Below are 21621 nucleotides of genomic sequence, written 5' to 3' on the forward strand. Positions count from 1 at the left end.
TCTCGCGGGAAGAGCCTGAGCTCTCTCCGCGTCCCTCCGAGCGCAAGGGTCCAGGGCGGTGCGGCTGGTCGCAGGGCACCGGGCGGCCGGCTCACTTCCCCGAGCCACGCAGCGGGCGAGAGCGCTGCCTCAGGTGCCGTCCAGGTTGTCTGAGCGCCAGATGAGCGCCGGTCTCCACCTGTCACCTCTCACTGGTGCGGGGTCTGCGTGCCAACCGCCTCCACGTGGGCAGCCGGAGAAGCTCCCTCATCCGTCCTTTTCTTGATTCTGCACTTTTTAAACTTGTGGTAACATACAGAAAACATAAAGTTTTCCATTTAGCCATTTTTAAGTGTACAGTTTCGTGCCATCTGTCCCTTCCTTTGAACGCCCTGAGTCCTGGTTTTGTTCTGAAGGAAGAGGGCCGAACGGAGACAGAGGTCAGCCGCCGGACAGCCCAGGGAGTCCTCAGGAGGTGCAGGGGACCACACCCGGGCAAGAGCAAGGGCAGAGCCGCCCGCTGGCCTCCTGCCCCCTGTCCCCTCCAGCCCGCCTCTGCCCGCGTCCTGTCCTCACTTTTTCAACTTACGCCCTTCCCTGGTCAATTTCTTTCTTTTTTTAAAAAAATATTTTTATTGATTTCAGAGAGGAAGGGAGGAGAGAGAGAAACATCAATGATGAGAGAGAATCATTAATGATAGAATCATTGATCAGCTGCCTCCTGCACACCCTCTACTGGGGATGAGCCCTCACCTGGGCATGTGCCCTTGACCAGAATCGAACCCGGGACCCTTCAGTCTGCAGGCCGATGCTCTGTTCACTGAGCCAGACTGGTTGGGGCAATCATTTCCTTTTCACGGCTCCTAGTAGTCCAGGGTTACAGGTCCCATCGCTTGCTTTTTAGGGCAAGAGCTATGGTGCAGCGTCTGGCCCTCAGGTGGCCTGTGTGGCTCCTCCCGTGGCGGGCAGCCTGCACTCCTGGAACCTTCGTGCAGCAGAGGACCTGGGCAGGGGCAACCAGAACCCCCTCGTGGGGCAGACTTCATGGAGTCGCGGGCGTTAGCCCCCTGGTTCGCAGAGGCAGCTCCTCCAAGTCCTCCCAGGCCCCCGAGGTGGTGCTGACCTGCGAGCGCTACCCGGTGCGGCGGCTGCCCTTCTCCACAGTGTCTGAGGAAGACCTGGCCACCTTTGAGCGCATCATCCCCAGGAGGGTCATCACAGACCCGGAGGAGCTGGAGGCTTCGAATGTGGACTGGCTGAGAACCATGCGAGGTGAGCAAGGACCCCCATACCTTTCTTAGGCTGCAGAAAGCTGCTAAGAGGTGACTCTAAGATGCTCTGAGGACAGAATTGATAGAAGTTTATTGGTGGTTGTCATGAGCACTCTGGCTGTGAGTATAGTCTTTCCTATAAGTCACTCCATGTCCTGACCCCCAGATAATATCAGGGGTGCTTGATCGAGGCCACTTGGCCCTCTAGGTTTCCAACACCAACACAGGTGACTATGCTGTCCATTTAGCTTTTATTACTTGCAGTTTTAATCCAAATTACAAACACATCAGAATACATACACACAAGTATTGGGGGTTAACAAGCTGTTCTCCAGTCCAGGCTATTCACAGAGCAGTGTTTACTGGTCATTCGGAGTCACAGAGGCCTCGGTGTCTGGTGGGGGAAGGTGGGGAGGAGGTATGTTTTGCAAGGAAGACTGCTGAACTACCTTGAGACAGCAAGGCCCCGAAATAATCAACAGTCACCAAGCCAGACACACGAGCTGTCAGCACGGTTCACTCACAGGAGGGTGAATAGCAAGTGTCAACTGTTCTTAGTTTCACTTCTATTCTTCTTCTCGAGGTGTCTCCCTTCATCTGCACTTGTTAGATTATCTTGTGGTCTCTGAGATTAGCCCTCAAAATCCAAATAAAAATATTTGGCACCGTCCACAAAGATGCTTGGTTATCGTTATAACTTATGCATGTGGGTTGCCTCCCTTTTGCTGGCAGCTCAGGACTTGGCTATTGGCCTAGGCTTATATGTGTTCAGATGATAAGGTTCAGACACAAGTTGGAGTTAGTTATTGACTCTGCTCTCCACAGTGGTGCATGACACCTTCACATTAAAGGACCAGACAGTCCCCTGGCTGCTCTGAGGCGGTCTGTGTGTTTACTGCTTGCTTCCTCTCAGCTCCTGTGTTAGGCTCCTGGAGTCACTGTGACAAAGAACCTCTCAGCTCCTGTGTTAGGCTCCTGGAGTCACTGTGACAAAGACGGGGCTTAAGAGAACAGAGATGGATCCCGCCAATTCTGGAGGCAGCAAGGCCGAGACCATGTGTCTGCAGGACTGCACTTCCTCCCGAGACTCCAGGGAAGGTCCTTCCTTTCTCCCCCAACTTCTAGGGGACGTCCTTGGCTTGTGACAGCATCAGTCTAGTCTCTGCCTCTTTCATTACATGGGACCTAAGAAATGGCCAAACTTGAAGAGAATTTTTTAAATTTTATTTTTTAAAATTGATTTCAGAGAGGAAGGGAGTGAGAGAGATAGAAACATCAGTGATGAGAGAGCATCATTGATGGGCTGCCTCCTGCATGCCCCCTACTGGGGATCAAGCCTGCAACCTGGGCATGTGCCCTTGACTGGACTCAAACCTGGGACCCTTCAGTCTGCAGACTGACGCTCTATCCACTGAGCCAAACCAGCTAGGGCCTGTAGAGAATTTTTATAAGAGCTTATTTGAGCCAAACTGATGACATATACTGGGGAGCAAGATCTCAAATGTTCCAGAAAATATCAGTTTTGCAACCTTCGTGCATTTGAAATTAAGGAGGGATCATAATGAAGATTAGATGAGGGTGGGAGAAAGCAAGGTAGGGATTGCATTACAAGATAATTAAGATTAGTGCTCACTTGAGGGTGGCTATGCTTATTTCAAAAGTGTGTTGATGCCCTGACTGGTTTGGCTCTGTGGGTAGAGCATTGGCCTGCGAACTGAGAGGTCCCAGGTTCGATTCCGGTCAAGGGCATGTACCTTGGTTGCGGGCACATCCCTAGTAGGTGTGCAGGAGGCAGCTGATCAATGTTTCTCTCTCATCGATGTTTCTAACTCTCTATCCCTCTCTCTTCCTCTCTGTAAAAAATCAATAAAATGTATTTAAAAAATAAAATAAAATTACTTGAATATTATAAAAAAAAGTGTGTTGATAAAAAAAAGTGTTGATGTAGATGCACAAAAACAATTGACAGGGCTTGCTTAAGGCAAAGGTAAACCTTTTACTAAAAAGTTACCTGCATGGGGCGTGACTTCCCCGTTAGGAATTTTTTTTTTTCCTAAACATTTTTATTGATTTCAGAGAGCAATGGAGAGAGAGAGATAGAGAGAGAAACATCAGTGAAGAGAGAGTCATTGATTGGCTGCCCCCTGCATGTTCACACTGGGGATAGAGCCCACAACCCGGGCTTGTGCTGACAGAGAATCAAACCATGACCTCCTGGTTCATAGGTCGAAACTCAAGCTCTGAGCCACACCCACTAGCCTGATCTCACGGCTTCGTGAAGAGTTAATGATGTAAGAGGAACATGCTTGGTGCTCCTCCTGCCTCTGCAGCCTCCACTCATGCAGTCAGAGTTCTTTCAACAAAACAAAGGTGCAGAAGGGGGGCAGTGGTTAGGGATTCCGACGAACTAGTTCAGGGGGCTCCCACCAGCCACATCTGGACCTCAAATCATGACAGCAAAGAATTTTAACCAGTGAATAAAAGAAAAATGGACCCATGAGTTCACACGAATATGATTGAATAGCTAAATAAATACACGAGAGAGAAGGAAGGCCCCTCCTTACAGTACAAGGTCAGCTGTTCAGTGCAGGATGGGAGGAAATCCCCATTTGGCAACTATCCTAAGAACTGCTTCAGGCAGGAAAATCAATAGATGCTAAATTCCTGGGGTGAACTTGGAGGAGCAACAGGGTGTCTACATAGTGTCAAGTGTCTGCCCACAAGATCCTTAGTAACTTGCAGTGGAGAAGCCAGGCAAGCACCCCTCCCCTCACATCCGACCACCTTCACCATTACTGCAGTCGGCACTGTCTACCGGCCTCCCACCTCCTCTCAGTGAGCCGACTGACTGCTCTTGTCCTTGAGGTTTGTGGGTGACCGTGGTTGTGTGGGTCATCTCACCGAGGAAGGAGAAAATGCTTTTGAAGAACCTCCCTTTTCCAGGGAGGTCCCCTTCCCATGTCTAACGCCCTTTTCTGTCTCAGGTTGTAGCAAGGTACTCCTGAAGCCCCGGACATCGGAGGAGGTGTCTCACATCCTCAGGTAAGAAGCCCTCCCTGTGGTATGTGAGTAGATGCCTCCTGAAGACACACAAACACAGACCCCAGGAAGCTGGCAGCCTGTGCAGAGCCAGGCCTCAAACCTCAGAACCTTGGGTGCTGGACTGGGCACGGTGTGGGAGTGGCTGCAGACTCCAAGGAAATTGACCTTTTCTTGAAATATACCTTTTTTATTTTTTATATCAATAAGCTATTATGTTTATTACTAGAGGCCCAGCGTATGAAATTGTGTGAAACCCAGACCCGGCGTGCTGCGTCAAGTCCCGCTGGCGCTGCGGGACCCTTAAGTGCACTTCCTGGTGACCGGTCTTTGGTCGTTTGGCGTTACAACCACTGGGTTTTTATTATATAGATAGGAAAATTGGAAACATAGAAAATCATAAAGAAAAAAATGCAGCTGTGGCCAGTTTTTCTCAGTGGTTAGAGCATTGGCCCTCGGACCAAAGGGTTGCCTGTTCAATTCCCGGTCAAGGGCATGTATCTTGGTTGCAGGTTCCCCAGCTCTGGTAGAGGTGTGTGCAGGAGGCAACCAATCGATGTGTCTCTCTCCCCCTCCTTATTTCCCTCCACTCTCTAGAAATCAGTGGAAATAATATTCTCAGAATTAAAAAAAAGAAAAGAAAAAATTGCAGCTCTGGTTAGTGTTGCTCAATGGTTAAGAATGTTTCCCCGTGCACTGAAATGTCGAGGGTCCGATTGTTGGTCAAGGGCATGTACCTGGGTTTCAGGTTCAATCCTGGTGGTCGGTGGTTGGGTCTCTGCCGGGGTCCAGCCCCGGGGGTTCAGGGGTTCCCAAAGGTGTGGGCGGGGTTGGCGAAGAACGTTTTACACGGAGACAGCGTTCAGAACTCTCTAACTCACTCTAGTCTCCGTGGATCTTCCTGTGCCTGGCTGAGGCCACAGAGAAAGATCCCGAGGCAAATGTCACATTGTATCTAAGACATTGTCATCTTTTTTCCCTCCTCATTTGGCAAACCCATGACTATTTCTTGGTGCAAATTATTCCTCCGTGCCATTTTCGACCCACCTCACAAGTGCCCTATGTTTTACAGTCCCCCAAAGTTGCCAGATCACATCAAGGTGTTCTTGAATTTCACATTATTATACATCATTGTCCATGTGTGCCTGCTGTCAGAACCCATCGCTAGAGGCTGGCACCTCACGGGGTGGGTTTACTTGATGCACGTGGGCACACTGCCTCCCAGAGATGGGCACGCTTGTTTCTCCAAATCCTTTTCCATCCAGTTGCCTTCTCTGCTCTCAGGTGTTGGTCCAGAGCGTGTCCCACAGGATGGTGGTGTGGGTGTGGGGAAGAGGGACCTGATGCCCCCCCTGTGCTTGTCCTAGGTACTGTCATGAGAGGAACCTGGCTGTGAACACCCAGGGGGGCAACACAGGCCTGGTGGGGGGCAGTGTCCCCGTCTTTGATGAGATCATCCTGTCTACTGCCCTCATGAACCAGGTCGTCAGCTTTCAGGACATATCTGGTGAGCCTGGCTGCCTGTTGGTGCCATCCTCATCCTTGTCAGCTGCTGGGGCTGGGCAGTAGGGGACCTGGGCCCCGGAAGGAAAGGACCAGGTCTGTCCATGCCCGGTCCTCACGGGGGTATTAAGCTTAGTTGGTCACTTAGTGACATATTGTGGGCTTGAGGTGAAGGGGATGGGCTGCCCCTTTGGACTCTGACATTTTCTGGCCAGAACCACCTTTTGGGAGTGTGAGGTCACATAGCATGAAGTGGCTTCCTGCTCAGGATGCAGCAGCATCATGGCGTAGGCTTCTTGGGTGGGTGTGTGGGCTGGATCATTCTCTGGGGAGGGGGGAGGGCACCTGGCTCCATAGGGTGTTGAGCAGCATCCCTGGCTTCTGCCCACTTAACACAGCACCCCCAACCAAAAATGTGTTGTCACATGTGCCCTGGGGGGCAAATCACCCCTAGTGGAGGACCACTGCCTTATAACAACCCTCTCTTTTCTGCTCTCGTCCATAGGCCTGCGTATATGCATGTACGCATGTGTGTGTGAATACATGTGCATGCATGTGTACAGGGGCACATGGGTGTGCATATGCACATATGAGCACACACATGTGAATGTGTGCAGGTGTATACGTGTGCATGTGTGTTTCTTCTCATTTTTGCCTTATGAGTTTTTCCTCTTTTTCACGGTACTCACAGAGATAACTTCTTGGGGAGGGATGGGGCACAAGCTCCTTTTCTAAGTTCTGGGTTGGATCCTGAGGTGGCAGTTCCTTGGGGGCAGGGGGAGTTCGCACTGCAGGCTCTGCCTGAGTCACCCTGTGCTGGGAGCACCGTGACAGCTCTGCTTGCTCCACAGGGATCCTGGTTTGCCAGGCGGGGTGCATTTTGGAGCAGCTGAGCCAGTATGTGGAGGAGCGGGACTTCATCATGCCCCTGGATTTGGGAGCGAAGGGCAGCTGCCACATCGGGGGGAACCTGGCGACCAATGCAGGTGGTCTGCGGTTTCTGAGATATGGTTCGCTGCATGGGACTGTCCTGGGCCTGGAAGTGGTGAGCCGGTGCCATTGCTGTGCGTTCAAGTGCGGCCCCGCTCCCAGGGACCCCTGGCCTGGCTCCCTGTGTCCCTGTGCCAGTTTCAGGGCTCTTTGAGCCTTTTCGCAGCTGTTATTGTGCTCACAAGGCCTGTCAGCTCCACACCCTGTGCCTTCGGGTTAGCGTTCATTCCTCTTTCGGAGGCCCACAACTGTGTGGACACTGGGGTGTGCCCAGGCTGCCCTCCGGCCCCAGGTGGTGCAGGTGATTGGGCTCCAGTCATCCAGCCCAGGCCGGGACCTGTGGGTTCCACATAGTACCTGCTCAGGGAGGCCCTGCTCTGGCTTCCCGAGGCACTGCTGCTGGGTCCGTGGCTTCTGGGTCCACGTGAGGCGCTCTAGGCACCCTTCACCGTGAGCAGATTCCCACGACCCAGCGACGTTCCACCAGTCAGCTTCCAGGTGGGCTGTGTGCAGAGGAGCAAGGTTCTGTTGGCCTTTATTCACACCATCGCTGGCTGCCCCTCCAGAGGGTATTGGAGTCCCTTTCCCTGAACCCTCACTGGCTCCTGCTTAGACACCTCATGGTTTTGTTTTTTAAAATATACTTTTTATTGATTTCAGAGAGAGAGGGAGAAAGAGATAGAAACATCAATGATGAGAGAGAATCATTGGTTGGCTGCCTCCAACACACCCCCTTCTGGGGATTGAGCCCACAACCTAGGCATGTGCCCTTGACCAGAATCGAACCAGGGAGCTTTCAGTCTGCAGGCCGACACTCTATCCACTGAGCCAAACCAGCTAGGGCACACCTCATGGTTTTTTAAAGCCTGGAACCTTCTGTCCTGTTACCCAAGGGTGGACTGAACATAAATACACGCTGGACTTTCATCTGCTAATTCACAACATTTTAATAGCTTTGTTTTCTAGCCAGCTGCACATTTTTATTTTTTTAAAATATATTTTCATTGATTTCAGAGAGGAAGGAAGAAGGGGAGAGAGAGAGAAACATCAGTGATGAGAGAGAATCATTGATCAGCTGCCTCCTGCACTCCCCACACTGGGGATCAAGCCTGCAACCTGGGCATGTGCTCTGTCTGGGAATCGACCCATGACCTTCTGGTTCATAGGTCGATGTTCAACCACTGAACCACGCTGGCTGGGCTGCACATTATTTTTATTGTAACTCACTTTGTCATGTTTATGAGGTGTGTCCTGCTCCATCTCCAGGTGTGGCTCTGCTTCGGACCAGCTTCCTTTGAGAACTGGGCCCCGAGCCTCATGGTTGGGGGGCGGGATTTCACTCCAGCTAGGGAAGAAAAGTCCTCCCTTCAGCCTGATTGTCACCACCCTGGGGCCCCTGCTTTCCTAGACACCTGTTTCTCTTCTCCCTCGCCAGGTGCTTGCCGACGGCACCGTCCTGAACTGCCTCACCTCCCTGCGGAAGGACAACACGGGCTATGACCTGAAGCAGCTCTTCATTGGGTCAGAGGGCACCCTGGGGGTCATTACCGCCGTGTCCATCTTGTGTCCACCCAAGCCCAGGGCTGTGAATGTGGCTTTCCTTGGTAGGTGGAGTGCCTGCCGCCCCCATGGTTTGAGAGAGCGGATGGACAGGGCCCTCGCAGGACTCCCCATTTCTCCTCGCTTCTCGCTCTTTCCAAAGGGATCCAGGATCTGGCTTTGGTGTTCAGTCAGGTCTGGAGTCATGCTTGCGGGTTCTGGGCAGAGTAACCTCACTTTGTAACAAAGTCGAGCTTCCTCAGCCCTCTCACCCACTTGTCATTTATGGAACATACACCTAAGATTCTGTGGGAAGTATTGTCATTGGGCATACGGCCAAGGACACCGATCTTCATTATGTGGGGTGATCAGATGGAGGCCCTCCCTGGCTCAGCAAAAGCACACGTGCCGTTTCCACCATAGAGGAACAGTCACCACCTGCCTCCCTTCCCAGCGGACTTGAACCACAACCTTACATCTGCTTCCCTCAGTCCCTGTCCTTCATCTGCTCCCACCTCTTTTCTTGCCTTTATTCCATTGGGTAGGTGTGTGGTCCGTCTCCTCCTGTCCTTGGTCAGGAGGGACGCCAACCACCAGTCTTCTAGAGGATTCCACGGGCTCCTAACGTACCAATGCGGTCAGTCCGTGCCATCAGTGTCTTCCCACTGGGACAGTAATGATTGTGGGGACATTAGCTGTTTCTTCCCCTCCTGACTTTAAATGTCCCCTCTTGTCTGGATTCTTGATCCCATTTGTCTTAATCTCTCAGATCATAATTACCATTATTTGATCAATGTGCCATTTTCCTTCCTCCTCATTCCTTCTTCGTCAGACTTCCTGCTGGGCTCATCTCCTTGTAAACACATCCTCGAGCATCCTTTGGGGAACACCACTGGTGATGAGTTCCCACTGTCAGTTTGTCTGAAAATGCCTTAATTTACACTCATTCTCGAGAGGTGCCATCACTAGGCGTGCAGGTTCAGGTGGGCACTCGTTTCCTTCTTCCACTGAAAATGCTCCACTCTGGGCGGCCTCCACGGCTGCTCTGAAGAGGTCTGTCTCTTTCTTCCTCTGGACCCTTGGTCGTTCGTGGTTTTCAGTACGTTTCTCTAGGTTTCCCTGGCCCGGTGACTTGTCAGCTGCAGTATTGCCCATTTCCTTTCCTCAACCTGTGATTACACATCTGGCATCGTTTGTCTGCCCTCCTGTCTCTCACCCTCTTCCATTCTTTCCTTCCCGTTCACCGCCTGTGTTGCATTCCAACTGTTTCTTCGATTTGTTCAGTTCGCTAATGTGTCCTTTTGCGTGTGTCCCCATGCAGCCGCACCCTTGGTGCCGCTTCCGCAGGCCTCCGCAGTCCCAGGCTCTTCTCTCTGGGACACTCTTCCCGACATCTCTGTGACCTCTGACCCCTGACCCCTCCCCACTGCTATCCCAGCCCTTTCCGCCTATAGCAGTCCACTCGGTCCCTTCTGCCCTCCAGCTGGAGGGTCAGCCCCCCCGTCCTGGCACCACAGTGACCTCTCAGTGTTCCGTGAATATGTCTTGAGTGAGTCGTGAGGAAACCGTGGGCATCCTTGGCGAGCCTACTTTGTCTTCATCATCTTCAGAACCTGTGATGTGCTTGTTGGCTGACAGGTGGCATTTCCCTCGGCAGTGCTTCTGCCTCGTATGCCAGCTGGGAGTCGGGTTGGCAGGCTGCTTTACATGGGACCTGGGTGGGCCTGGGCGAGGCTCAGGGCTGGCGTGTTCCTGAGGTGCTGTGTCCCGTGCAGGTTGCCCAGGCTTTGCTGAGGTTTTGCAGACTTTCAGCACTTGCAAGAGGATGTTGGGGGAGATCCTGTCAGCGTACGAGTTCATGGATGCTGAGTGCATGCAGCTGGTCAGGCACCACCTCCACCTCACCAGCCCAGTGCAAGGTACTGACCTACTCACCTGCCACTCCTTTTAGGCTGTCTGCACGGATGGTTCAGGCTGTCAGGCCATTCTGTGCGGGAGTGGGCGGGAAGGAGGATACTGGCCCCGCTGCAGCTGTGGTGTCACCACTATTGGATGAGCACAGGAGTCTCATTTACTTTTGTTTTAAATGTGCCCTTGGTTAGTTCAGTGAATGCAGTCCATTGGGGCATAGCTCTGGGATCTTCAAAATAACCAAGCGCGCTTGTCGGAAATGCCCTGTTTCCAGAACCGAGAGATGTGCCGTTCCATGACACGCTTACCCCCCAACCTCAGCGAGCAAGTCACAGGTGCTGGGTGTGACTCAGATAGGATTTTGGAAGGCAGTTTGCATTATGAACTGAAAAATATTCAGCTGGAGGTCTTGGTGATTTTACTTCTGAGATCCATCCTAAAGAAATCGTTATTGTCTTAGCTGCCCTAATAGAACCCCACAGACTGGGTGGCTTAAACAAAAGAAATTTATTTCTCACGGTTCTGGAGGCTGAGTTCCATTAGGGTTGATTCCCGGTGAGCCCCACTTCCTGGCGTGCAGGTGGCCACCTTCTCACTGTGTCCTCAGATGGTGGCCAGAGAGAGAGCTCTGGTGACTCCTCCTCCTTTTAGGAGGGCACATGCCCTGCAGGATCAGAGCTCCACCCTCTGACCTCATTTAACTTTCTTAAAGGCTTGATCTTCAAATGGTCACATGGGTTAGGACTTCATGGGAATTTGGGGGTGGGAGGGCGACGACACAATTCAGTCCATGCAATTATAAATATGGAAAGACCCCAATTTTGAATGAGATGCTACTCTTAGTATAAAGTAGGAAACAACATAAATGCCCAGTGGTAAAGAAATAAGACATATACAACCTTTGGAAAGATGGTGGGCCCCTGGGTGGACGGTGCGTCTCCCTCGGTTGGTAAGAGCGCCTCCTGCAATGAGGGCTTCACAGTGTCACCTGGGTTGTTCCTGTGTTTCCAGTGAATGTGGTTTGTTACAGTGAAAGATCTGTTTTTAAACTGTCTGAATTTCAGCCTCAGCCCCTGCTCTGCAGGCTCCTGGCCCCGGAGCTTCCTGACTCAGCCTGACAGCCCTGCCTCTGCCCATCTTGCCTTCTGCCCTCTCCAGAAAGTCCGTTCTATGTCTTGGTCGAGACCTCAGGCTCCAGAGTGGAGCACGATGCCGAGAAGCTGAGCAGCTTCCTGGAACATGCCCTGGCCTCCGGCCTGGTGACCGACGGGACCCTGGCCACTGACCAGGGGAAAATCAAGGTGTGTGTGTGCTGGCGGCCCTGGCCCTCTGCCCAGCCTGGCTCAGCTGAGCCGTGTGGAAGGCCCCGTGTCCACTGTGAGTGTGGCTGGTGGCTGGTGGCTGGACCTGAGTGGCTGTCTCAGCTTTGGTAGAAGAACCTCTTTGGAAGCGCACTCGAGGTGTCTAGGCATTTCCGCGGTGTTTTAAACAGAGGCAGAGAGGACTGTGCGGGCTGTGGGAGCGTTAGTGTGATGCTGAGCCAGTTGTGGGGGTGAGACGTTTCCCTGAGGATGACTCGGCACCAAGAGTGACTTGGCCTTTGAGGCCAAAGGAAGGAAGTGGTGGGGCCTGGCATAGGGGAGCCATTATCACCATGGGGGGCCTATGGCAGGGGAGCCATCGTCACCATGGGGGAAGGTGAGGGCCGGAGCAGGGGAGCCATCCTCAACAGCACAGGGCCTTTGCCCCCACCCCCCCCCATGGTCCCCTGAGCTGCAGTGTGGAGAGTGGCCAGCAGGGGGCAGGAAGTCCACAGAACAGTGGCAGGAATGGGACCCGGGTGGGTCTGATTTGGCTGAGTGGAGAGTGGGATCTTGTTTTCTTTTCTTTCTTTCTTTTTTTTTGTTGATCCTCATCAGAGGATATTTTTTCCATTGATTGTAAGAGAGAGTGGAAAGGAGGGGATAGGGCAAGAGAGAGAAAGAGAGGAGAGAGATGTGTGTGAGAGAGACACGTGAATTGTTTGCCTCCCGCACACACTCTGACCTGGGCTGGGGATCAAACCTGCAACCCAGGTACATGCCCTTGACAAGACCCTCTGGTCCTCAGGCTGATGCTCTATCCACGGAGCAACACTGGCCAGGGCTCATTGTCTCTTAGTGGTTGGTTATTGACTTTATTTCTCTACTTTCTAAGTAAACCCTTTTCTCTACAGTTACTTTTATGGTAGTTAGATATTATATGTAAGGAGTTACAGCAATATCTGACCCAGGCCCCTGTTGAGCACGGTGGCTAGGCATCCTGAGCTGCCACTCTGCCCACAAGTGCTCTCCTTCCCTGTCCCCCAGCCCAGGCAGAGCCGCCTCTACTGGTCTTGCTGCAGAAGACAGGACAGACACCACTGTGCTCCAGGCGTCTGCTTGGAGCTCCTGGGGGAGCCGGTTACATGAGCCTGGGTGGGGACCCTTCCTCAGAGGGTGACCCCTCAGAGAAGTGGTTCTCAACCTGTGGGTCACGACCCCTTTGGCGGTCGAACGACCCTTTCACAGGAGTCGCCTAAGACCATCCTGCATATCAGATATTTACATTATGATTCATAACAGTAGCAACATTACAGTTATGAAGTAGCAACAAAAATAATGTTATGGTTGGGTCACAACATGAGGAACTATATTTAAAGGACCAGAAAGTTGAGAACCACTGCCTCAGAGGGTGATGGCTATCCCACTGGGGGGAAGCAGGAATACGCTGGTCCTGGCCCGTCCAGACTGCTGGTTCCACAGCCCTGTTCTCAGGTGGTGGTACCCAGAGGCGATGGGGGTGGGCTGGGCCGGCTTCCCTCCCAGGTGGGCAGGAGTTGGGGGGGCATCCAGACGGAAGATGGCTAGGTGTGGGGGCTGGGAAGGGGCACTGAGCAAAGGTGGGATGGAGGGGAGCGCCCCAGGAGGCCTGTGCAGAACATCCCTGAGCTGGTGGGACTGAACAGGTGGGCAGGGGGAGCAATCTTGTGGCCGTGCACTGGCAATGAACATGATGGAGGTGAGCGGGGCCTGCAGGCAGCAGTGTGGGCATGACAGCTGTGCAACAAGTGAGGTTTGATCCCGGCCCTGGTCAGAGTGTGTGTGGGAGGCAACCAAAAAATATCCTTTAGGGTCCCCGTGGCTCCAGCATCTCTGCAGGGACATCCCTGGGCTCTGGGTGTGTGAGGGGCCAGGCCAGTAGGACCTACTGATAGTCGGGGAACGGATGACCTGTGGGGCTATCACAATCGATGAGGGAATTTTTATAGGTGCTCATGGTACTGTGCTTATGTTAAAAACAAAAGGAGCGTCCTTACCTAGTAGACATTTCTCGGTGACGTTTTCTGAGATGGTGGGGTGTATGGGGCAGGAGTGGGGGCAAGGCCCAGGTGGGATAGTATGGCCCAGTGGTGGCACAGCACACTGTCTCTGCTCCCTCACGATGGCCTCAAATGCCCACAGTGACAAGTTAACTGAACAAGTAAACCACAGCTGGGTTTGTGTGGAAGGGCAGCACTGCCGCAACAAGCTCCCCTGACCCCATCCCCAGGCTCCACCCCCGACTGTCCCTGCTCCAGCCACCAGCATCCCCGTCCCACCCATGTCCCATGTGACCCCAAGCAGCCCAGGGCCCATCCTTGGGGGCCTTCCCAGCCCCTCGCCCCCAGGCAGCCCCGACCAGCCATGCCCACCCTGTCACCCAGACCTACAGGACATGCCTATAGTGTCATTGCCCGTCCCCTTCCATCAGGGGGGTCTCAGGGCCTCAGTCGCTGGCAGTGGTGCTGTCGGGCTGCATCTGGGACCTTGTCGAGTATGGGCTCTTGGATGGAAGCCCCATGCCTGCCACAACAGCAGTGTCACCCCAAAGCAGCCGCCGTGGTCATGCCCATCACTGTGGACACCAGGGCAGTCAGGTGTTGACTTTGCCTGTTTCTTCCTGTCCCCCAGATGCTGTGGGCCCTGCGGGAGAGGATCACGGAGGCGCTGACCCGGGACGGTTATGTGTACAAGTACGACATCTCTTTGCCCGTGGACAGGCTCTACGACCTTGTGACCGACGTGCGCGCCCGCCTTGGCTCGCAGGCCAAGCACGTGGTGGGCTATGGCCACCTGGGTGAGCAGAGCTGGGCGGGTAGACTGTGGTTAACCATGGGCTAGCTCAGCGCCACGTCCATGCTCTGAACAGTGATGGAGAAAACCTGGGGTTGAGAGATTCCTAATCGTTTTTCTGAGTCTTTTAGGTGTTTGGGGGGAAAGTGACACCGGCTGTGGGAGCTCCGTGGAGCGCTGTAGGGCATGGGCCCTGAACCCAGAGTCTGAGCAGGTCTGAGATCCCTGACCACACCGCATCACACTGTCCCACGTGGGCTGGAGGTCCCCAGCGAGGGGAGCAGTGACTCTGGTTAGGGGACAGCGCAGGACAGTCTGTGGGACTCGAGTCGGTGTGAAGCATCAGGAAGGATTGGTAATGTTGGCTGCATGGAAAGTGAATGATCCTGTTCCTCAAACAACCTTCAGGGGAATGATGGCTGGCAAAGCTTGGGTCTCACAACTCTAGTGTTTGGGGAGGGGCAGGGAGCGGGCACAGGGTCACTGGGGTAACGTGAAGGAGGCTGTTTTCCCTGAGAATTTGGACTCTAGAGTGGGTGAACCTGTCGCGGTCACAGTGGACTGAGGGGCTCTCCCTCTGAAATCAGGAGCGAATGTTGGGTTTGTTGGTGCTTCTGTAATAGTCAGGGATCAAAGGACATTGGGCCCTCCTGGCTGATGGGGCCATATTCCTAGGATGGGCCTGCTTGGCTGTGGTCCTTCCTGTATCTCGACCCCATTTACTTAATCCTACATGAGTATTTTTATGGTGCTGTTGCCCTGTCAGGATCCTTGGTTCTGTCTGGGTTGATGTTGGGGTGGTGGCCCCTTCCCCACAGTCTCTGGAAATCTGTGCACCATGGAGTTTTCTCCTCGAGTGTTTGGAGATCTTGCCAATGAAGATAAGTGGCCGGAAGTTTGTGTGTTTAGGGGGTAACTGCAGACCAGTTTCCTGAATGTCTGCAGGTTATTCCAGCTTGCCTTTTCTTCTGAACTGGTCCTGACAATTTTCTTTCTAAGAATTTGTCCATTTCTTCTAGAATTTCAGATGTATTGGCATAACAGTGTTCGTGATATTCTCATGTTTCCTCTCATGGTATCAGCATGGTCGGGGAAGTACTCAGCCAGGACAGTAGCTGTCACTCAGCCACAGTGACTCCGGGTCCATGTGTCATCATAAGCAAAGCCTGACTTCCCTTCGGACTTCAGTGGGAGGGCGGAATGTCCGTGTGTGTGATGTTTGGAGCCCACTTGCTGGGACTCTGTTTCCTGGCCTCTCTGCTGCTGGCATGCCCCTGCCCTGCCCTTCCGCAGCCCTGACCTCAGCCCCAGGCTCCCAGAAGGCCTGGTGGGGGGCGACTCCGGGACTGGTCTGCCTCAGCAGCTAGAGGTGCCCCAGCATTTGTGCAGAGGTCCCACAGTTTTTTTTAAAATTTTATTTTTATATATTTTTATTGATTTCAGAGAGGAAGGTAGAGGGAGAAAGAGATAGAAACATCAATGATGAGAGAATCATTGATCAGCTGCCTCCTTATGCCCCCTACTGGGGATCAAGCCCACAAACCCGGGCATGTGCCCTTTACCGGAATCGAACCCGGGACCCTTCAGTCCGCAGGCTGATGCTCTATCCACTGAGCCAAACTGGTTAGGGCTGTCCCACAGTTTTGATGGTACATTATCTTTAGTTCTAAATATTTTTTCATCTCCATTGTAATTTCTTCTTTGACCCATGGGTTAGGTAGAAATATGTGTGTGTTTTCTTTTTTCAGAAATGTATTTTTAAATTCACAAACATGTGGGAATTTTCTAGCTATTTTAAAAATTGTTGACTTGCTTTTAATTGCACTGGAGCCAGAGAACTGGGCCTGTGTCACACTGAAACCAGTCGGCGGCCCAGTGGGCCCAGTGTGTGGTCTGATTCCATAACTGTGATGACTACTTGGAGAGAGCTGCCCTCTGAAGTCCTGGAGTTGTGTTTGCCAGATCCACAGAGAAGTGCTCACGTGGAGTTTAATCCTCCACATCCTGCTGGCTGTCAGAGCATCAATCTCCAGGTGACAGGATAATCTGTCTCTCTTTCTAGCTGTCAGTTTGGAAGATAGGAGATGAGAACTGTCCTTTCATTCTGCTAAATGAGTCTTTTTATCTTCAGAGTTTCGTTTGCCATGGAGCCTCCTTTGTTTGATGTTCTACAGGAGCATTAGCTTTCCTCTATTTGGTGTTTGTCTGACATACTGGTTTTCCTCCTGTGACTTTTAGCTGTTTTCTGTCCATGACTTACATAGGTGTCTTGAAGACAGCATGGAGCTAGGGTTTCTTCTTCATCATTGGCTGCTCATTGTCTTTAAACTGAAGCGTTTGGTTTATTTGTGTTGGGCGGGGAAGGCTCAACTTCTCCCCCTGCCCTCCTAGAGTCTTTGTCTGGGTCCCTGGAAACAAGACCCATAAGACACAGAGTACAAGAAACAAGTTCACTAACAGGTGCATCTCACACACACACAGGGCTCAGCGATGAGGAGCTCAAAGGGACTCAGGACATGGGCAGCGCATCAGAGGAGTCACAGAGGAAGCATGAGGATTTGCAGCTTCTCAGGCAGCAAACCGTGGGAAGGTCAATAATGACCTGGGGAAATGGGCCGCCAGCTGTTTCGTGAATTCCTCTCCTGCGTCTCAGGCTGATCAGGGCCCAGCATTTCTGGCAATGATTTCCGTCCTTCCTGGTGGAGGGGGGACAACGGGGACACGTTTGCACGGATGTCCTGCTCTAGGTGAAAGGCGGGCCCGATTATCACCTGCCTGTTCCTACACTGTTTCTGGAGCAGATCTCAGTCTGGTCTGTGTGTCAGCCCAAGTGGTCATGCTGTTGCTGGTATTCTTGTGGTCAGTGTTGGTCCAGACCTGAGTAAACCTCTAGTCCTGCTCTGTCTGCTTTCATAGCCCCCATCTGGGCCTCATCTTTTAGAATTTCCTACTAGGGATGTAGGTGACAGAATATCTTAGACTTTATTTGCTTGAAAAGCTATTGATTTTGTTCTGAAACGGATTTCAGCAATTTGGGTTTGACAAGTTCTTTTCTCTCTGCAGCATGAGGTGTCACTCTGCTGTCTTCCAACTGTGTCACTGGGAATTTAGCCGCCAGGGCACATGTCCCATGGAAAGGAATCCGTTTTTCCTTTCTTGCTGCTTCTATGACCTTGTGTCCTTCTGGTTCATCTGGGTGACAGCGTGTGTCCTGCCGGGTCTGCCCTTGTGTCTTCAAATGCTGTTCTCCCTCGTCCTGCTACCCCAGCTTTGTTTCTGGAACTGCAGCCCAGTGCTCGAGGTCTCCCGCCCCATCACTGATCGCAGGTTCCTGTGATGTGGGCCTCGGTTCTTGCTATATTCAGAGCATTTTGCCATCTTCCAGGTCACGAGTCTTGCTTTGCTATGTGCTATGTCCTGTTAAACCTGTTCACTGAGTTGTGTGCTTCAGCCGTTACACTACTTTTTCTAATATGTTTTTATTGAAAATTTTTTTTTTTAGAATGAAAGGAAGGGAGAGGGATAGAGAAATAGAAACATCAGTGAGTGAGAAATATCAATTGGCCACCTCCCACACACCCACACTGGGGGGTTGAGCCCACCACCCAGGCATGTGTCCTGACCAGTAATCAAACCTTGACCTCTTGCTGCATGAGATGATGCTCAACCAACTGAGCCACACCAGCCAGCAGTGTTTTGTATTTTTTAATTATTTCTTTTTAAATTTTTTATTTTTTTTTTTATTTCAGAGAGGAAGGGAGAGGTAGCGAGAGATAGAAACATCACTGATGAGAGAGACCCACCCATCAGCTGCCTCCTGCATGGCCCACACTGGGGATCGAGCCCACAACCTGGGCATGTGCCCTTGACTGGAATCGAACCTGGGACCCTTCAGTCGCAGGCCGACACTCTATCCACTGAGCCAAACCAGCTAGGGCAATCCCTTATTTCTTTAAACATATGAAACATTTACGTTCTGTTCCTGGAAATGGCTGGATGGCGAGTCTCTTTGGTCAGATTCTGCTGCCCTGGCTCTTGGTGGCTTTGTTTTGTGTGGATGTAATTTGTGACCTGGGCTCGTATGTCTTAGTCCTTTGCCTATGGAAACGGTGAGGCCAGGGTGGGGTTGATTTGCTCGTTTGTGCAGGGGGTGGGTGCAGACCTAGGTCGCCCAGCCTGGAACCTCCCAAATGTTCACGTTCTGAGCTCAGTGTCTGTGGACCATCGGGTAATGTGAACTTGGGCTGTAAACTCTGTGCTGGTTGATGGTTGAGAATATCCAGGTGTCAGTGGAGGTGCGTCTCCTCCCACACACAGTTCCCTGGGCAAAGAAGGCCTGTGGTGGCATTTTCTGTTGCCTTCGCCCTGAGTGTGTCAGTGAGGACCATTTTTGGTTGCATGGGGTCCCTGCTATGCACCCCACATTTGAAACACCCTCATGGAGGGAGGGGGTGTAAGAAGCTCAAGGTCACTGAGTCAGAGGCCACATGCCTGCCCCCCATTACTCCTTCTGTTGCCCTCGGTTTACTGTGCTTTTTCCTGCCTCTGGGAGCCCCTTCCTCTGGCCTCCAAGGCTCCCTGCCCCTCAGGATGGATAGCAACCCTCACTGGGCCTGGCCCACTGTCTACTCAACGCCTTTACTTTCCTGACTGAGGACTTGGTCATGGGGCCTCTTCTCTGTATGTTTGCACTGGCTCCAGGGCATGCTGGTCACATCCAATGCTTCCTGGGTGTTGCCTCCCAGGTCTCCCAGGGCCAGCACAGTTCCTGCCCCCCAGACTCCCTGCAGGCCCCTCCTCAGTGGTAACTCCACTATCTGCTCTCATGACCCCACTGGGGGCAGGCACACCCTAGGCTCCCTCCAGCCAGCTCACAGCCCCAGCCAGTGCCTGGGTTACTCTCATGTCTCTTGTCGTTGCTGTGGGACCCCGAGAGGGTGCATGTGGGCGGCGAGCCTGGCTATCCCCAGGGCCAGAGTCAGCATGTGTTTGGATAGTTCTGGAAAGCCAGGGCCCAGGGGGTCTCATTGAGAGCAACAGGGGGCCAGGTGGACCTGAGAGGAGGCAGGTGGGGATCCAGGACTTTGTGGTGGGTGTTGGCTGGGCAGCCTCAGAGGAGGCACCCTGGGGGTGAGGGAGGCTCCCATGGTGTCCGTGGAGGTGTCTGGTGGGGATGGGGTCATACTGGGCGTTGTTGGAGATGTGAGTCTGGTAACAGCCATCAGTGTGATCAGATTCCAGGGCTCTCCGTTGGGAGCCCTTGGAAGATGTTGAGCTGATGGAGGGAGGAGCAGGTCGGGGAGAACTGGCGAGAGAAATGAGCAAAAGCCAAGGGAGCTGGGGCCCCCTGAAGAGGCTGCTTCTGTCACTGCAGGTCAGTGGCTGGTGGCTTGAAGGGCTGGAACCAGACAGAGGGTGGGAAGGGGCTCTCTGGGAGGGGGCTTAAGAAGTGGAGGACAGGGCTCTTGGGGGCCCTGCCCAGCCTGACCCATGGTTCCCTGTCCCTCCAGGGGATGGCAACCTGCACCTCAATGTAACAGCAGAGGCCTTCAGCCCGTCGCTGCTGGGTGACCTGGAGCCCTATGTGTACGAGTGGACAGCGGGGCAGCGGGGCAGCGTCAGTGCGGAGCACGGTGTCGGCTTCAAGAAGCAGAGCGTCCTTGGTTACAGCAAACCGCCTGAAGCCCTGCGGCTCATGCAGCAGCTCAAGACCCTCCTGGACCCCAAGGGCATCCTGAACCCCTACAAGACGTTGCCCACCCGGGCCTGACAAGGCATTGGGGTCAGCAGGAGTGGCCTTCGTCCAGTCCTGGTTTTCCCATTGGGATGGGTGCACAGGGCTGGCGTGGGCTCAGGCCTCCATCCCATAGCGCCCCCTGGTTGGAGGGTTGGGAGCTGGCTCCGAGGAGCTGGGACTCTAGGGCAGGATTCCTCTGGTGTCTCCGCAGGTTGCATAGTGTGAGCCGAGAGGAGAGAGCGGCTATGTGCTGCCCCGGCCTATAAGGAGACACCTCATGTCCCTGCACAGGTAGGGAGTGGGCTCTCCTGCCGGCACGTCCTGGATGGGCCGGTGTATGAACGGTTCTGCCCACTCAGAAATAGACCAGGCGGCACCAGCCTTGCTTGAGAGCTGAAGCCCTGGGAGGAGCATTGTGGTCCTGCTTCCCCTTCTAACCCCACCCCCGGCCCAGGCTGTGCAGGCCACTCGGTCAGGCCAGTGGTGATCAACTCTGTCAATAGCCCAGAGCACCCGTCCCTCCAGGGCTCTGACCATCAGAGCCTGGCTCACCAGGTGCTTTACCGGGACATGGAATGGGTGACTGCTGGGCCCTGGAATGTATCCTTTCCCTCGACAGTTGTCAGAGCTCAGGCGTTCGTTTCTCACACTTGGCAGTCTGCTGTGATGAGTCCGTGCAGATGGGCCGTGCCGCGATGAAGCCCCCGCAGGCACACGTACTAGTACATCCTCACTGCACACAGCCCTCCTGTGTGCCTGCTTCTTCAGTGACCCTAACGCGGCTGTGTCTGCTGACCGGTGGCCCCGGGCAGCTGCTAGGGCTGTGGAGACAGTCTGGGAAGTGGGGCACGTTTTCTCTTTCTGGCTGTCGTGAACTCCCAGTAAAAACAGAATTATTCAGGACACTTTCCTTGCTTTTGTTATTAGAGAAATAATCTCCTAAAAGCCCATGGTGAAGTGCCCGGCTGCCATGTTCCCTAAGCACCGAATACTGGGGGCTAACAGAGAGACTGGGCCTGGCTACCTCTGGGAGTGGCCGCCCCCTCCCTAGACCCTGTCCTGTCCGCATCTCCGCCCCTGCCCCACCTGAGGCTTAGAGCCCTGCCTCCTGGGGCCCCTGAGGCTGAGGTTCAGGTGGTTTTCCCACCGTCAGTTCAGGTTTGCAGTGACTCTCAATAACAGTTTTATGACTAAGCAAGTTTATTTTGAAGAATTCAAATAATGCCTGAAATATTAAAAGGCTAAGAATTTTGAGGCATTTTCTGCTAGAGTAGCAGCAGGTCTTTGCGAAGGTGGCCCAGGGGTTCTGGGAGCAAGTGTTGGAGCATCCTCCATTTCCCTGGGACACAAGCTGGTCCCCAAAATGTCAAAATGTGAAGTGCCCTGCAGTTCACTCCTGGGGTCGCACTACAGAATCCACCTGTGCACAGGTCTATATGTGTATGCAGTACATACTTGTACACATGCACAGACAGTGTACACAGACATGGTTCACACAGGCCCACATAACATACACATA

General features: G+C 53.1%; 1 protein-coding gene across 1 annotated transcript; it reads left to right on the top strand.

The window, feature by feature from the left end:
* Positions 1-796: 796 nt before the first annotated feature.
* Positions 797-21007, top strand: D2HGDH (D-2-hydroxyglutarate dehydrogenase). Its single transcript, XM_015561945.1, has 9 exons — positions 797-1251; positions 4235-4292; positions 5657-5796; positions 6644-6837; positions 8218-8386; positions 10097-10240; positions 11391-11533; positions 14204-14369; positions 19876-21007. The coding sequence occupies exons 1-9, from the start codon at positions 894-896 to the stop codon at positions 20133-20135; spliced, it is 1632 nt and encodes a 543-aa protein (XP_015417431.1). The 5' UTR covers positions 797-893; the 3' UTR covers positions 20136-21007.
* The last annotated feature ends 614 nt before the right edge of the window (positions 21008-21621 follow it).

The sequence above is a fragment of the Myotis davidii genome, unplaced genomic scaffold (assembly GCF_000327345.1).
Source record: "Myotis davidii unplaced genomic scaffold, ASM32734v1 scaffold370, whole genome shotgun sequence".
NCBI lineage: Eukaryota > Metazoa > Chordata > Mammalia > Chiroptera > Vespertilionidae > Myotis > Myotis davidii.